The sequence below is a fragment of the Micromys minutus genome, assembly GCF_963924665.1.
Source record: "Micromys minutus genome assembly, chromosome: 4".
Classification (NCBI taxonomy): domain Eukaryota; kingdom Metazoa; phylum Chordata; class Mammalia; order Rodentia; family Muridae; genus Micromys; species Micromys minutus.
Window position 1 is genome coordinate 76,227,105 of NC_137973.1, and position 18,160 is coordinate 76,245,264.

Genomic DNA, 18,160 nt, shown 5'->3' on the forward strand with positions numbered 1-18,160 from the left:
CCAGCCTTTCTGCACAGCCCCAACAGAACCCAGCCTCTGCTTACCATAGGTCAGACTTGTAAGCCAAATATGAAGTTCTGGGGCTGCTCAGAAGGACAGTAGGAAAGTCTCATCAGCTTTAGTCTTTTCTGCTCCAGCCTGCGGATCTCAGTTTCCCCATCTTGTTCCTACCAAAGTTTGTTGTTACTAACCGAGAAAAATCATTTGTGGCAACATATAACTTCTCGTGATTGAAAGAACACATTATCCATTAATAATTATGCTTAGAGTTCAGAAGCTGAGACAAGCCAGTCGACAATGGTTGGGATTGGGGAACAAATCAAGCATTTCTCAGAGCCTTATCATATATGACTTGGATAACCACTGATTTGACTGATATTAACATATTTGGTCTTACGTGAATAGTGACTTGACCTTGGCATCAACCACATACAGGAAGGTTCTAGTTTCCTGCTCCATAATGGAACAATTTATCAAGGGAGATTTATAGGGGACTTTGGGTTGCATACTCCTTAGAGAATTATAAAATTATATCATGATTTTGTTGACTTCAAAATGATGGCTCAAGGGGGGCGGAGCAACAGCCCAGTAGTTAGAAACTCTGGCTGTTCTTCCATAGGATCTACTTTGAATTCACAACACCCACATGGTGATTCACAACCATCTGTAATTCTAGTCCCAGGGCATCCAACACCCTCTTCTGGCCTCTGAGGGCATAGTATGCATGTGATACACAGACACACATACAAACAAAAGTCTCAAACACATTACCTAAAAATAAATAGTCATAAAAGTTCAAGGAAGTATAGAAAAATGTAAAATGCAGGGCTTTGTGGGACCTTAGAGTCTATCTTCCTTCACTTTGTAAAACTGGCAGAGGTTTGTTGCTTCAGTTGTACTAGATGTTGAGCATTATGTTTGGAAAAATACATGAATCTAGTTTTTTACTATTGTCTTTAGTAGGACATTATTTGATACTATGCCATTTCATGTTTGTTATGTACGTTCTTTCTTACTTTTACCACAAAGCGGCTTGGTGATATATAGAAGGCCAAGCAGTTAGAGTGAGAGACAGTTCCAGGCGCAGTTGGCCCAGGTACTCTGGACCTCAGGAGGAGTTCATCTCTCCTGTTAGCTCCTGACAACATCACTTCTGAGATAACGCTTATGAGACTGTTGTTACAAATCACATGTTCATGCTTCTGGCCAATGATTACTTCCGAGTGAACACAAACCAGACATCAGCTGTAGGGAACCGATTTAATGATGCCTGATCCTTTAGCTGTTGTTGAATGAAATCATAGGCTAACAGTGAGATGAACCTTTTCTAGACGTTCTAAGTATATGCACGCTACTGAAATGAACAGACTTAAAAATGACTGACTGTATATCATCTGAGATGTAAATGAATGGAATGATTAATACAAAATGGGAAAAAAAGAAGTAATTACAACAGAGGTAAATATCATTTATTCTCATGTTGGTTTTTTTATTTAACATTTCTGTCACAAGCTATTTCTATTCAAATCTTACTTCCTGCAAAACTTGCTCCCTTACAAGTGAAATAGTGTCTGCTTGCAGTATTTACAACTGAGTGGATATTTGTAACACAGTATTTCTTCGGGTTCTTGTATCATCATTATTACTTTGAAGTTAGACAATTGTTTTTGTTACGAATCTGTGATGCTTCAGGGTCAAGTAGTATTAAGACAGCTATCTTAGTAAATAAACTCCTTGGATTTGGGTGGTTGTTGCTGAAATTTGCTCTCCCCCCTTTCATTAGGAGATACAGGGGTGTAGGGTAAGGTTCTTGCTAAGCAGTAGTTAGGAAAAGACCCTGTGACCCCAGCTGCTGTTAGCCCTTCTGGTGTTAACTCGGGTGCCGGGGCCTTCAGATTTTATAGTTCTTGTCTTTCTCCTGTTGGCACGTCATAATCAGATCAAAACTTGAATGCTAGAGGACTGAATGCTAGGCATCTCCCCTGGAACTCAAAGCACTATTTATAAAACTGTCCTTTGAAGACAGACAGGCCCAGCAGATGAGTCCTGTGCGTGCTTTCAGACCTGTGATCTGAACTCTGCTAACCTTCTCAAGAGATCTCAGCTGAAGAAGAAAAAAAATCGAACAAGGTAGCAAAGCCATGTCTTTGAGTGAGAGGTTTTTTTTAAAGACACCCCAGTGGTGTTCTATGACACATACTTCAAGGTACATATGTGAGATGCTTCTTGGAACCAGTCTGTGATGAATCAAATTCTTTAAAGGCTCAAAGCAGCCATTGATTTGAAAAGTCAAAGCTCTTAAGGAAAAAATGGTGAAGGCAGACAGGATTTGGGCATGTTTAAGACCTGCAGATTTCACGCTTTATTCACGATTCCACACACTTTTCCAGGCAGTTTCCAAGGTTTTTTTGTAGGACAGTTGTCAGCAGTTAATCCTAATGTTTTCAGAAGCATTTATAGGGCCACCAGCTTGATTTATCACTGGAACGTTTATTGTAAGTTGTATTTTTTCACATCTAGAAAAATATGTACCACAGGTGACTTTCCATGATTGAAGGACATGAAAAAGGAGATGTCATTTATTCTCAATAACACCCAGACAACAATTGTCAAAAGAAAGAAAGAAAATTCTGTGTTTTAGGCAGGGAGATGGCTCATTTAGTAAAGTAAGCCTTGAAAGACTGAAGACCTGAGTTCAGATCTTCACAGCCGTGGAAAAAAAAATCCAGAACAGTAGCATGTTCTGCAATTTCAGGGCTAGGGAAATGGTGACGTCACACAGATAGATCCCTGTAAGCTTGGAAGCCCACTAGTCTGGCCTCTGTGGTACAGTTCCCAGCCAGTGCAAAACCCTGTCTCCAACAGAATGTGAGGACCAAGGTTGTCCTCTGTCCTACTTGTGTGTGCTAGGGAGGCACACACCTGCATGTTTGAGTGTGTGTGTGTGTGTGTGTGTGTGTGTGTGTGTGCACGTGTGTGTACACACTCACACACACATATACACATTCATGCTCTTTAAGATTTCTCAGGCTTAATAGGACTAGATTACAAGTAATCAAATCATACTACATTTAAAGTTTGAGAGTAAAGCTGTTCTAGGTCCTAGTCCTGGGAAAACAAAACTGAAACCCTTAAGGGAGGTTTACTTTTCTAACTATAGAAGAGGGTGCCCCGGCCCCGTCTTTTTCTCACAGCACTGTTGGAGGAGGCTATTTAAAGTAAGCTGTGTTTTGGCTTCTAACCCCAGTGTTAAGAGTTGAGCATAAGCTCTCTGCTCAGCATCTGTTATTTGTGTCTATGTTTAGCCCGTGGCAAGTTTAAACACACATAGAGTGCACTATCATCTCAGAAGCATACGCCTTCTGGAGAAGTCAGAGGCAGTGTTTTCTTTGCTTCAGAAAAAAAAAAAAGAATACACAGTTCATTGGGTCATAAAGTGAATGTTGGGGTATTTTGATAGCCATTCATTTTCCAATGATTTCTTCCTTGTTCAGGAAAATGATACCTAGTTTCGGATTTCTATTTGTGGAGCTGACTATTGCAACAATATTTGGCTAACTACTATATGAAGAATGTGGAGAAAGTTCCAGATTCCAGGACTTTGGATTTGCCTCACCCATGAGGCTGGGAAAGAGACACACACTGCTCATTTGGAAAACCCCAGACAAGCATGATTTCACAGGGACAGGCCATGCACAGGTGGCAAGTCAGCTGGGAGATTATGTTCAGAGCCAACAGCAGACGGCAAGTGTAGAGAGCCTTGTAGGTCATCAAAATAGGAAGCATAAAGTGATGTATGCAGTTAGGCCCAGTGTTGGTGTATGTCTTCTTTAGGGGAGACAGCAGTGTGGTAATAGGTGCTGTGTTCCGAATACTTTTTGACATGAAGGGAAGGAGTTCCCAGATTAGGAGCTCATGGTGATGACCATTCTTCACAAGGCAGAGAAGACTCTGAGAATAGAGGCACGTCTAACAAAGCCTACCTGGAGTGGTTCAGAGTCATACAGAAGTCCGTATCAGCTCAGCTGAGATGCCGGGCTGTGAGGACAAAGGGTATCTCAGAGCCTGACACACTCCAGCCTTGACTGGGTCCTTCCTGAAGAATCCTTAACTGCTAGAAATAAAGTGTGTGTGTGTGTGTGTGTGTGTGTGTGTGTGTGTGTGTGTGTGTGATGCACAGAACTAAAACGTAGGCTGTACTTCATCATTCTAACTCTAGAGAAATTACTCTGGTCTCCTCCCACTACTTCTTAGAAAGATATATCTCTCCATATACTGGTATGTCAACTTAGTGTATCTTATGTATAAAATTTATTGTAACTATATTTTTATTATCACTGCATTAGTGATCATTTTTATTTAGTCTACGTTATGCTGAATACATTCTTAAACCTTAGGCTAGAACGAGAAAAATATTTTACATAGAAGTGTTTATATTGCTTTTATTTTTTAAAATTCTGTAATGTGTAGTCATAACAATTTGATCATTATTTTCTTATTCTGAATATATTATTTTTATGATTTCTTTGTAGAACTAGGAAAACAATCTTTTTCCCATTGCTTCACATATCTGAATGAACTGCAAGTATGTATGGGCGATCTAAAATATTAACACCATCTGTCTATTCAAGCAAAAGTGACATTTTATCTCTGAAAACTTCCATGTTTGGTAACAACATCATTGTTAGACTCGGGAAGTAGGAAAACATATTTTTTGAGCTTTAGGACGCTCTGCAGATCATAAACAAACACAGTGGATATGCAAACACAGCAGCTTGGTGACATGTCATTCAGGATTCAGTGCCAAGCCCTACCATAGCATGCCCTGTAACGTAGACACCACTGTTGGTACAGTGTATTAGTTATTCAGTGTTCTATGAAAATAGCTCCAAGTAAGTGATCTTAAGCCACAATAAACCTCTATTATTATAGTTTCTTTGAGTCGGAAACTTGAGAGTGACTTATCTGAGCAGTCTAATTCATGAGCCTAAAGATAAGATTTGGGCAGGCGTTGTGGTCATTTAAAGGCCTGACTGGGCTAGCAGGATCTAACTTTAAGGTAGCTTGCTCAGTGGCTGGCTGGGTAGGTGCTAGTTGGTGGTGGAAGGTCTGACTTCCGTAGTGCTATGTGAGAGTCTTCAGAACATGGGTTCATCTTCTTCAGAGATGAGAGACATTTAGAACAAAGTAGAGGCTGCAGCATCGTTTAGCTCTATAAATCATGCACCTGCCACTTCAGTTTTCTGTGAGTCATAAATATCAGCCATGATTTGTTGCAGTAAATATAAAAAATATTAATCGGTTTATCTCTTTATTGGCCCCGAGGTCTCACTGACCCTGATACAGAGCCGCATACACCTGGTCCAAGCCGCCACCTGGATTTGACTCCGTTCACACAACTCCCTTCCCTCGGTGATTTACTACCGCCTTTTCTCTGCCTCTGTCCCGAGGTGTTTCTGTACCCCAAAATCCTACAAACACACTCTACAGTTAGCTTTTCATACGGGTTCATATGTTCAACTCTCAATCCACAAACCCTCTACACAACAAGATTGCATCAAATAGACAAAGATACAAACTGCCCTTCTATATGAGATGCTGGACCTGTAAAATCCTTAATGTTCATAGCTATTTAAGGCCAATCAATATCACCTGGTTCTGGCCTGATCTTGTGAACCTCCATCTTGCCCCGACCTCTTCTCTCCATCCTCTGACCTCTTGTGCTCTGACCTCTTAGACCTCTGTTCTCTCCATTTCCCTCACCCCGCCCAGTCACTGGCTTTCCTTTATTTTACTAATTAAAATGGGAAGGTTCAGATGAAGTCATCTCTTAAGTACTTGACTGGGCAGCTCTTCTTGGGGAAGTGGAATTAACATTAAAATACAAACAGCTTCAGGACAATCTACAATGATTGAACATGGAAGGGGTCTATACAAGAACAAGAGTACCAAGTTTCCAAACATATTGAGATCTTAACACTGAGGCTACCTGTCACAATCTAATATTGTGTGGTCCTCAGGACATTCTGAGCATGTCTTCTATGAAAGCCTGAAGGTGATACTAATGCTGGAGACAGAAAAGTCATAAAATGAGAATGAAGATTTGATCATGCAGTAGAAACACTGGGTAAGAGGAATGTTAAGTTAGAGAAGGAGAGAGAGAGAGAGAGAGAGAGAGAGAGAGAGAGAGAGAGAGAGAGAGAGAGTATAACTGAATGTAGTGGACTTTTTCATACTGCTATATTGCTATTGTGGTTCTTAATAATTCAAAGCTCCTGCTGGTTTTCATATGTACTCTTATTTATGATCCCAGGGGTCATAAAATTAATGGAATGGTAGCAATAGATGTACTTGCAGAATCACAAATACTTAGCATCAAACAACACCTGATAGTTTAAGTCTAGATTTGCATATGCATTAGATGCAATTTTTCTTCAAAAGATAAACACCTTTTTCATTGGAAAATGAAAATTGAAATGCCAGACTGCTAAAGTTTTAAAACTACAAATATTTCACTAGGTTAAGGCAAACCTGTCAAGGTAACTAGAAAACTTTACCCTGTTTGATGTTCATTGACTTGAGCTTACAATGAAAGAGCTGCAGTTTTCTTCAAACCAGTGGCAGGCTTAAGAAACTAGCAATGATGGATAGATTCCATGACTGTCACCATCACACAATAATGCGAGTGAAGCTTTGTCATTCTCTACTTAAAGAATAAATTGGTAGTTTCATTGGTTTCCTATATCCGAGGCTGCAAAGCAGATACAAATATAGCAGACTGAGTTTTGCGGTGAGGATCCAGGCAGTTCTTAACAGGGTCTTGTGCTCACGCCGTCAAGTATTGTTCAGGATGCCATGGGCTTCACTACTGAGGTCTGAGTGGTGCAGTTTATACCCAACCTCATTCAGATTCGGGGGAGAAGTTACTCTCCAAAGTTGAAGACTTGAGGGTGCCAGGTTCCTACAAGCTTTGGGTCAGCTACCGTCTGGTCCCATTGCCTGTCAGTTTCTAGACACCAACCACAACTCTTTGCCATGTTTGACAGTCCACCAAGCTGGTCAGGAATATCTCTATTGACTTATTGACTTTTAAGAATTTCACACAGATGTTATCCTGTGATTTTGGCAGCCGTATCTGCCACTTGTCACCTTATACTGTTTGTTCAGTGAAGCAAGTCCAAGTTGCGCATGTTAGTCACAGTTAAAGGGATTTGTAGTGTTTCATGAAAACAAGAATAGACATCTCCACTTGGTAGCCATTGTTTTTAACTTGACGATGTATTGTGAACAAATATATAGGATAAATAACAAAATCCATTCTTTCTATCTAGAATAGGGAATGTTTACTTTCAAAGAACAGTCATTAGAATCAGAAACTAGATACCAGTCATTTCTATTAAACTGCTGCAGGGGTAGAGTCATGATGTAATGACTAGCATTTATCTATGTTGGACAGTTTTCTTAGTCAGGGTTTCTATTTCTGCACAAACATCATGACCAAGAAACAAGTTAAGGATAAAAGGGTTTATTCAGCTTACACTCCCATATAGCTGTTCATCACCAAAGGAGGTCATGACTGGAATTTAACTCAATCAGGTCAGGAAGCAGGAGCTGATTCAGATGTTACTTACTGGGTTTCTTCCCCTGGCTTGCTCAGCCTGCTTTCTTATAGAACCCAGGTCTACCAGCCCAGGGATGGCACTACCCACAAGGGGCTGGGCCCTCCCCCCTTGATCAGTAGTTGAGAAAATGCCTTACAGCTGGATGTCATAGAGGCATTTCTTCAACTGAGGCTCCTTTCTCTGTGATTAACTCCAGCTTGTGTCAAGTTGACATAAAACCAGCCAGTACACTCAGTAACCAGAAGTAAACAGGAAGTTGAAAGGGAAAGGGGTGTGTGTGTGTGTGTGTGTGTGTGTGTGTGTGTGTGTGTGTGTGTGTGTGTTTTCCTGCTGCTTGAAACTCTAGGAATTGTAACAGGCAAGGAGCTAAGCACAGTACTTTCCCTGTTTCCCCCTCTTGTGTTCTCTTCTGCAGGAAGAAATCACAAACTGTGTGGGGCTACTTCACAAAGCAGCTTCTCTCCCTGGACTGTGGTGGAACTGGGGTGTTGGGGGCCAGTGGTGGCAATGGAGATAGGGTATTAAGTTAGAGTTGGTATTAAGTCCTGAGTGGGTGTCCAGGCACATTTGTCAGTATCCCAGCTTTGTTCCTGAGTCATCATCATAGGGGTTCATGTGTGTATGGAGGTAGTGCATGTTTCTATGGAAACCAGAGATCAACATCAAGTGTCTTTCTCAATGGCTTCCAACCTTAGTTTGTGAGACGGGGTATCTCTCTGCACCTGGAAACCCTAGGTCAGCAACACTGTCTAGATGGTGGTTGCCAGGGAGATGCACTACTCGTAGATGATGGTTGCCAGGGAGATGCGCTCTCTCCCTCCCAGGGGCTGGGATTCAGGCAGGTGTCACCAAGCTCGGGTATTTACCTGAGTTCTGGGAACTGGAACCCTGACCCTTTTGCTTTGCCACAAGCATATTGACTGAGCCATGTCTGAAGCCCCACTTCTCTGTTTCTAGGGCAACTTACTGAAATGTAACTCACACAACACACAATTACCTCCTTTGGATTGTGTAATGTGATAGGCTTTAGTGCATTAGAGTTGGGCATCCATCTTGGGTTCTAGTTTTACAACATTTTCACCGTTACCCCTAAGACATCCCAGTTCTCCTAGACCCTCCACCCTCCCATTACATCCACATTGCTACTTTGTATCTCAGTGACATTGCCTTCTCAGAGCATTTCACTTTAAGGGGACCACCTACTGTGTCCCACAGTCCTAATTATGGCGCCAAGGGAAAAATCAATCATCTCTAATTTATCAGATTTATAGCGATATTTTTCCTCTTTGGCTGCCACAAATACTTTGAGTTAGATATGTTAGCTCATTGTACTGGGTAGTTTTTTTGTCAACCTGACATAAGCTGGGGTCATCAGAAAGGAGGTAGCCTCAAATGAAAACATGTATCCATGCGATCTGGCTGTAAGGCGTTTTCTTAATTAGTTATCAGTGAGGGAAACCCAGCTTGCTGTGTTCTATAAGAGTCTGTAAGAGAACAGGCTGAGCAGGCCACAAGGAGGAAGCCAGTAACCAACTCTGACCTCTGCATCAGCTCTCCAGGTTCCTGCCCTGCTTAATTTCCTGTCCTCACTGATGGTGAACTGTTCTATAGAACTGTGGGTGAAACCAACCCTTTCCTCCCCAAGTTACTTTGGTCACAGTGTTTCATCACAGCTGTAGTGACCCTGACTGAGACAGAGACACTCATGTTGAACACAGTGACTGATGTGTTGCAGATTTGTAAACTTCTTGACAACTTGATTTCCCAGAACAGTGAAGGCAGAATCGTGGCTTGAACTTCCACTGTTGCTAAAAGGAACAAGGCTATAATGTGTTCAACCACACCGTTGCTGTTATTATTTTTAAGTTCTAATTAAACAGTAAGAGGAAGTGTGCTTTTTTATACACATTAACTGCATTTACGTGTTCTGTGCCTTCCCCTGATAAAACTGCCCTTCAGAGACTGAGTCTTCATATTTTTATCTTGGAATGGTAAATTGAATGTAGCATTGGAGAAAGACTTTGAAATTGGACTTCCTTTGTGGTCTAACTTAAGGGGACTTACCTTCTCTGTATTTATTATCTTCAGATACAAAAATGACATTAGAATCCATGGGATAGACATATCCTAAAGATTGAATATACACATCACACTGTGTATAAAGAAAGCGCTTAAGCTTTGGGAAGTGGTTTCTGATAATCACTCTCTGGTTCAGGCCTAGGAACCATGTGGGACAGGAGAGGTAGTGTATGACTTAGACAGAATTTTGCTTATGTTTCCTCTTCTTTGGTGACTGTGTGATGAAAAAAAAATTCTCATTACTACTTTACTCTTCCTTGTATATAAAATAATGTTAGAAATATTGCTTTTTAAAAACACTGACATTTATCCCAGCACTGAGATTATAAATGTGCACCACAGTACCACCGGGCCATGGCTTTTTCACATGAGTGGGTGCATGTTCCACCAATTTTCTATTTCCCTAGACCCAGGACATGCATATTTGCTGTTACAAAACTCATTATAAAACACAGTGAAAATGTGTTTGGGGATATTCTGGCTTTGATGGCCTTCTTCCTCCTCTTCCTCTGCAGGGTTTCCCAGGTGACTTTGGAGACAGAGGCCCTGCTGGTCTGGATGGCAGTCCTGTGAGTACTTAGGGATGGTCCATCCTTACACTCTAATATCACTGTTCCCATAGCAACTGCCCGTGACATCGTTATAAGCATATTTACAAACCGTACAGCTGGACAATTTCCACACCTCTGGGCACACTCTAGTTTGTTGTTTTTCAGTGTGAGAGATAAGTCAAAGTTGTTTGGATAAACCTCCATCATGACAGATGGTCATTAACATTAATTACTTTAACCATGTTTAAGTGACTTGGGTAAACATGACCACAGCACCGACCCTCATATGTAAAGGCCCTAACCAGGCCTCTTTGTTGTATTACATCAGAAAAGAGTGGGGGTGGAGGGCTGGGTCAGCACTGCATGAAAGTTGCTCCACTTTTTCTCCTTCTGCAGAGCCTGACACCCTGACACCTTCTCTCCAGTCTATGCCATACATATATTACTTTTATCGGATTTTCAAGTGGCTAGATCCAATGCAAATATTCGTGTAGTGTAATTAGTGATTAGTCCCCATATTTATTCATATGTGAGCCAGTACCACAAGGAAGGTAAACAGATTTTCATTTTTAAAATTCTGTTTCCAAATTAGCATTAGTTAGATGATAACTTGGTAGGCTTAACTGAGGTTTTGCTTGTGTCTAAGACATGAAATTTAGGAGAGAATTAGAACTGAGTCAGCTTATTAAATATTTGAGTTGTGTTTTAAGTAGAATATTTACCAATTTTTTTTCCTGTGATTGTTTTAGAGGCCAGGGGGCTTCTAACTTCAAGTGTAATGACGTAAGCATCATTTAGACTTTAAAATGTTACATTGTATACTTCAGGTGTAATGACATAAGCATCATTTAGACTTTAAAATGTTACATTGTATACTTCAGGTGTGATGACGGAAGGATCATTTAGACTTTAAAATGTTACATTGTATACTTATGGACCTCACATGACTGTCATGTAATAGTTTGCAAATTTTATATATCTGGAATCTATTAAAACTGGACTCAGCATATTTAAAACATGCATTGCAAAATATGTTCTTTATTTAAATATAATAATTCTTATTGACTATAATTTAAGACTTTAAGTACAAAAGTAAACTGTATGTTTTTAAATTGATTTATAGTTTTTTTCAGTATTCACATCTGTGTTTCAAAATATAAATCAAAGAGTGGGGAGTGGGGCATTCCTTTTCCTCATTCTGTAAATTTGGTGGCATATAACATTATAATTTTTATAATAATAAAACCGAGTATTATTTATATTCTTTACATAAAAATAAAGGTAGAGATTTTAAAAATGTACTTCTGAAGATGTGATGGGGTGTTTTTAGCTATCTGAAAATACCCTCCTAACCTCTATATACAGACTGCCAGGATTTCAGACAACACACAGACCAGGCAGGTACTTAGAAGTCAACAAGAATTATGACATTAGGCGTCTTAACCTAGTGGGTAGTTCTAACATCCCAAAGCAGTTTTAAAAGAATAAAAGTAATTTGTGCTTTTCAGTGGAAGATAATTCTGACACATTGTTTCCCTGGAATACATGACATCATTTCAGAAAACCTCTCCGCAGTTTGGAATCCTGATGAACACACTTTCACATTTCTTTCCTAACAGGGGCTTGTAGGTGGCATTGGACCTCCCGGGTTTCCTGGTGTTAGAGTGAGTACCAGTAATCACCACTCTTACGAAATGGCTTATTGTGCAATTTAAACGATCAGCTGTGCTTTAGAAACTTAGCCAAATGAGTTTTCATGCCATTGCCGGGTAATGACCCAGCTTAAACATATTTCTCAAACAGATATGAAAATCAGACTGGTAATATGAGTCAAAAGGCTAATTGCTGCCTTTGGGATAAGCTAAAGCAGTCTCTTCTATAGCTTAGCATGTGTGTGTGGTCACATTTATTACTGTCTTGTCAAAAGGAGTCAGAGGGGATGGTTTCTTCAAAGGTGTAACATAGAAGAACTGCCTCCTCTTCTTCTGAGAACCTATATCGCACCCAGTTGGGGGGCTGCAGAGGCTGATTATTCCTGGCCTATGTTTGTTTCCCTATGCTATTGTCTGCCATCACTGGTTTTCTTAATTACCCTAGTGACATGGTCATTTATGAGTATGTCAGGCATGGTTGAACATCCAGAACTCGGCCCTTTCTTCAGCGGATTCATATGAACTTCCATGAATTGGTCGGTGGCTCCTTCGTCTAATGTAACGAACACGTGCTTTTGGTCCCTTTCTTTGACTCACGGGTTCTCTGCTGCCTTAAGCTCTGTGGTTTCCTCTCTGCCCTGGGGCTATAGCACAGACACCCTCAGCCACATTCCCATGTGTCTTCAGTCAGTTCCATCTTCTAGAGACTGTGGTGGGTAGTGCAGGACCTTCAGTTTGCCTTGATGACCTGAAACTCTTCTCACAAAGCTAGGATGCATTTCTTGCCTGTAGTTTTTCAGGACGATAGTTTGTTACACAATGTCTAGTGTGTCGATATAATAATGGTTTTGTATCTACTACTCAGTTTTTATCTTAAATGCTTGTGTTTTAGTAAGTTCTTTACAGTACTTTTTAAAATACCTCCTGACCCCAGAAAGAGTCACAAGAAAGTAAGATATCATTCTGCTCAAAATGCCAGATTATTTTGAGTCAAATTAGACTAGGACAAAGCTTTAAAGTGTTATATTGTCTATGAAAAATAGCACAGAGAAAGACTTTATGTTCATAAAATGTCTGTCATTAAATAGATTATTTCTGAACACAGAAATTTATTGCAGTCTTGAGCCTACCATAATCTTTAAAGCTATAAGCTTCAAATGAACTAGCCTCTCTAGTGACATGAGTGACTGTTTCCTATTGACAAGAGTATAAAATTGCAGGCAGTGATATATAGTCCTTGAATATTTATTAAACTGGAAAGTATTACCATTTGCTACCAACAGTCCCATATATTTCAGGATTAAACACATTGGGAATAATTTGTGTCCTTTACACCGCACAAACTTTTAAGACTCTTCCAAAATACCAGCAGTGTGTTTTTTATTCTGAAACCTGTATCATATAAATGTAGACTAGTGCCTATGCTGTAGTGAAATGTTGGGAACTAAAACTCTAAAACCTGCCGCACAAAGTAAAAAGATATTTTAAAGTTAATTGCTTCAGTGTTTATTCTATGTTTTATTTCCAAACAGTTAAGGCACATTTTCAGGTTGAGTCTAGGGAGGGGGCGGAGCATGGCTCACGCATCTGCTCTCAGCTCATATATAAAGGAGCTAAGGGGACATGTGCTGAGGGTACTTGGTATGTCACAGTGTCTTCAAAGACTCAGAATATGTCATGAAGGAGAACATGAACATGGAATATGGTCAGAGAAAAAAGTCCTTGCTGAGTATAGGGCGTAGGGGAGAAAATAGAGAGGAAGGAGATGACTGAACACGGGACAAGGGTCTGGAAGTATGACGGTCACCTTAAAGAGAGTGCCTGGGAGGGTAACTTGGTGAGTTGAATTCTAGCTAAACTGAGTGACATTTTCAGAATCTCAGAACCAGAACTTTTTTTGTCGTTTTGCTTTCTGAGACATGGTTTTCCTGTATGAGAGCCCTGGGGGCTACTAAGTTCACCATGAAATCAAGACTGGTCCGGGACTCATGGGTGTTAATGGCCTCAGCCCCTGCTCCCAGCTCTGAGTGTTTGAGCTTTGCTGCTTTGAGCTGTCATCTCACTGTGTTGGGATGGCCTGACCTTGAGTCCTCCTCTTGCCTCACCTGTCAGAGTAGCTGGAGGTATTAGCAAGTGCCAAACATGGCCACAGACAAAACTTTAAGATCCTTACCATGTGGATACTGTAAAGAGGGGCTGAACCAAAGTGGTCACTAGGATGGACAATGACAGAGAGGTCAGGACAGAGCTCATGAGAAGAAGAAGAAAACCAGAGTCTCTGCAACAGAAACCAGTCCTGGTCTCTGGACCTTCAAGAGATTTCCATTCTTGTTTGAATTCCTCCTTCAAGCAGTACATTACTATTAATGACCTGTGCTTTCTACAGTGATATGTGGAATGGGGCATTTTAAGACCCTACAGAATAGAATATGAGAGTTTTAGTTCTGTTTTTGAGAAATTAGAGCATTGTGTTGAGAACCTTAACAGAGACCACATCTTTTCTTCATCTTTGCTTCTTTGCAAGTAGCAGTGTCTGGTGCAGTTAATACTCACCAAGGAGTAAGTGGTGAATGAATCTGATACACCCAGTAGAGCTCTTTGGTTGCTACTCAGTATACCCGTGAACTCCTGGTGAATTGTCTTGTTCTGCACATTATAAACCATAAACAAAGTCACAGCAATGCTGACACATAGCAACATCTCAGTCAGTATTAGCTTTGAGCAGGAAAGATGGCTCACAGGTTGACCGTATGTGGTACCGTTGTAGAGAGGTTCCCAAGTTCCAAACACCCATGTGAGGCAACTCACATCTGTTTGCAACCCCAGCTCTAAGAGATCTGATGCCCTCTTCTGGCCTCTGAAGGCACCTGCACTCAGGTACACATACTGACACCCACACATGTACACACACACACACACACACACACACACACACACACACACACACACACGGACACAAGTTAGGTGTTTTGATTTTTTTTTTTTTTGCTAAATAATGAATAAAATAGAAAGATAAGACAGTTGACTCATGTATTTGACTATTTGTGGGGAGCTCGACCGTAAACTATTTCTACGAGATGTTACCCACCTGGAAAGATGCTGCAAATTGAATGGCATGGACAGGAAGGGTGTGGGAGTCTGACGGTGGAAGAGTTTGATATGCATGGAGCACAGTGAGAAGGATGGGCTGCCGAGCGTGTAAGAATGAGTATTGTATTGAAAGAGAAGAAAAGTTGCTGAGAATAGCTCGTTTATCTTCCAACTGTATCATACCTTCTTTCTGGTTCTAATCAGTGCCTAATAATATCATTTTTGCCGCTTCTCAGGGAGGTGTTGGTCCTGCAGGGCCGGTTGGACTTCCGGGAGCTCCTGGCCCAATGGTATGGCTCTCTTTGCTTATTAGCACTTCTCTTTGATTTCCCCACAATGTCCCAACGTATCACCTTTTGCACTTCTAGGGCCTTTCAGGAAGTAGAGGACCATCTGGAATCAAAGGTGATAAGGTGATTTCAATATTAACATTTCACAGAGATAATTTCTCACCCTGGGTGGCTATTTTTTTCGTGTCCACAGAAATTATTATTGCATGTTTTTGTTTTGTTAATAGGGTCTAATCTGTATTATGTTAGTTTTCCTAAAAAGGAGAAGAAATGAAAAAGGCTTTCTTCTGTAATGAATACTTGTTTACCTGTGTATCACCACACTTTTAATCTGTTGTCTTTCCTGTGAAATTGTGCTTCCTAGGGAGAGCAAGGCGTGGCAGGGGAGTCAGGAGAACCCGGGTATCCTGGAGACAAGGTAACTGCGCTCATTTTATAAAAACAAAAACTAAAAACACTAACTCAAAGAAAACTATAATTTCAGCTGTGTATTTTACAAGGATATGGTGTCAGTATTATTTTTAATTTATATTTATCTTTGATAGTATACAAATAAATTTTTTTCTTTAAGATAATATTTCCCTCTAATTTCTTCTTCTAGGGCGCTGTTGGGTCACCAGGACCACCAGGGATAAGAGGAAAATCGGGGCCTTCAGTAGGTTTGAACCTTCACTTTGTTTTATTTTGTGATAAACGCATGCATGCCTCAGCTTGAGTGTTGGTGCTTCGTGGTGTTGGCAGGATACACGCATGGCATGAGGTGAATGTCTACCAACCTCACGTTTTCTCTTCAGTCCTAGAGGGCAGTCAACCCTCAGCTTCCCAGTACAACTTTCATAGGCTGATTCCTACCCTAGGCCAGTGAGGAAGCCTTAAGGAAAGGAAGGAAGCCGAAGATAGAAATAGACCTCTGGTGGGTAAAATGATGATTGTCTTACCTAAGCCTTATTCTTTATGAAGTATAAGGCCTTGTCCTAAGGATGACATATCTGATTTATTAGTCACAGAAATCCTGTGAAATTGCCACTACTCTTTTGTTTGTATTTTATAAAGATATATGACAGAGAGTTAATGAACTTGTTCGAGGCCCCAAAGTCAGTCAGTGGACGCCTGGAAACACCTTACAAGGTCTGTCACAGGTCAGACTCCAACATGCCACAATTTTTAGGACATAATATTGTAAAGTTGTTTTAGCATGTTAATAATGTTTATAGCTATAGATAGAAATGTGTGTGTGGAATTAAAGAACACAAGTATACATTGGAAGGATGTTTCCCTGAGGGCTTTACTGTCCCTCTCTGATTCTGCCCCTTTCTCTCAGGAAGCATGGTTCCGTTTCTGAACCTTACCCAATCTATCATTTCATAGATATTACTCAGGAATTATTTATTCCAGAGAATGCTTTCTGGGATTTATCTGACAACATGCCAATGGATAATCTATTTTTATTTTTCATTAATCTAATTAACCATGTGCCCCAGGCTCCTGCCCCAAAGTTGTATCCCAAAAATTCTACAGTCCACACTAAAGCAAGAGAATCAGTCAAGAAGACAGCCAGCAGATTCAAGAAGCCTAAATTAAGTAATGGAGACTTTTACATATCAGATGTGTTTGAGAAAGAAGACTGGAAGCTTTTTCTTCTTTTTCTATAATTTGAAGGGTTTTTATTGAAAAACAATTTGATAGTCATCAGAAGTGATGCAGCACAGTTATCTAATTAGAAGCTGACAAACTCAACATTATTTTCGTATGTCCCACAACTCATATCGCGAGAGAACTGAAGTCAGATACCATGCCCACATAAAGCTAAGCGTTGTGAGTTCAGACCCTCTGGTTCAGTTTATATCATAGCGTGTTTACTGTGGGAGAAACCAGTAGCAAGTCTAAAAATAAAGACACAGGCTTAAGTCCCAGGTCTGACATTTGACCTCCTATGACCTTCTATGACTTCACCACTTTTATGCCACCCAGCCTGCCTACATCGTGTTTGAAGTCAGATCACAACACGCTTATTCCTTGTGGATACTTCTCTAGTGTAAGTGACCACAATCATGCAGCATGTTGCACTATTTCTGTAGTGCAAGCTAAGAGAGGCTCATTCTACCTTTGACACACTGACTTAATATTTTGTTTGTACAAGAAATCACAAGAAATGCCTATGAAGTTCACTAAAGGTGAGGGGTGAAAATGGTCTGAACAGGTTTTACTGACTCACTGTCCACCTTTCTGTACTGTTCTAACAAAATAATTTAATGTTGGTGGGGATTCCGTTAGCAGGGGGTTTTATCAAACCTTTGAAAAATATATGCTCTGAGCTCGAGATAGCTTAGACTCGTGACTGATTGTAACGAGAACTACATAGATGGCCCAGTAAGTGCCACTGGGTGAGCATCAGAGCCTGCCTTCAGGCTCAGCAGTGGTGCATGTGTGTTTGTGATCCTAGCACTGGGGTAAGGGGAAAGGATGATCTCATGTGGGACTTGAGTGCCACCCAGCCTACCCTACTCAGCAAGACCAGGTCCTAGTGAGGGACCTTGTCTCCAAGCATAAGGTGGAGAATGCCTAGGAATAGCATCCAAGATTGACACCCCAAACACACACATACACACACACACACATACACACACATACATACACACATACACACACACATGCACACATATAGGGACACTATCTTTTATACATATGTGCACCCACATGAACACACAGGCATACATTATATCAAAGGAAAAAAAAACACCTTTTCTTTGGTTTGTATCTCACTAATACCAAGATATTTGGCATGAATTTTTTCTCCAGTGAGGATAGAAGTCGTACTTTATAATTTTTTTTTGTAAAAAATCTGTTAACTTAATACAAGACAAACTGCAGCTCTT

The 18,160-nt window shown here is 40.6% G+C and overlaps 1 protein-coding gene across 1 annotated transcript in view; it reads left to right on the forward strand.

Moving 5' to 3' along the window:
- COL24A1 (collagen type XXIV alpha 1 chain) overlaps window positions 1-18,160 on the forward strand; it is a gene marked incomplete at both ends in the record, with an annotated part of 253,479 nt that overhangs the window by 53,499 nt on the left and 181,820 nt on the right. Inside the window, 6 exons of the mRNA XM_080916055.1 lie at window positions 10,217-10,270; window positions 11,872-11,916; window positions 15,231-15,284; window positions 15,363-15,407; window positions 15,649-15,702; window positions 15,886-15,939. Of these exons, the coding sequence (XP_080772181.1) occupies window positions 10,217-10,270; window positions 11,872-11,916; window positions 15,231-15,284; window positions 15,363-15,407; window positions 15,649-15,702; window positions 15,886-15,939 (306 nt within the window). The remainder of the gene's footprint in view (window positions 1-10,216; window positions 10,271-11,871; window positions 11,917-15,230; window positions 15,285-15,362; window positions 15,408-15,648; window positions 15,703-15,885; window positions 15,940-18,160) is intronic.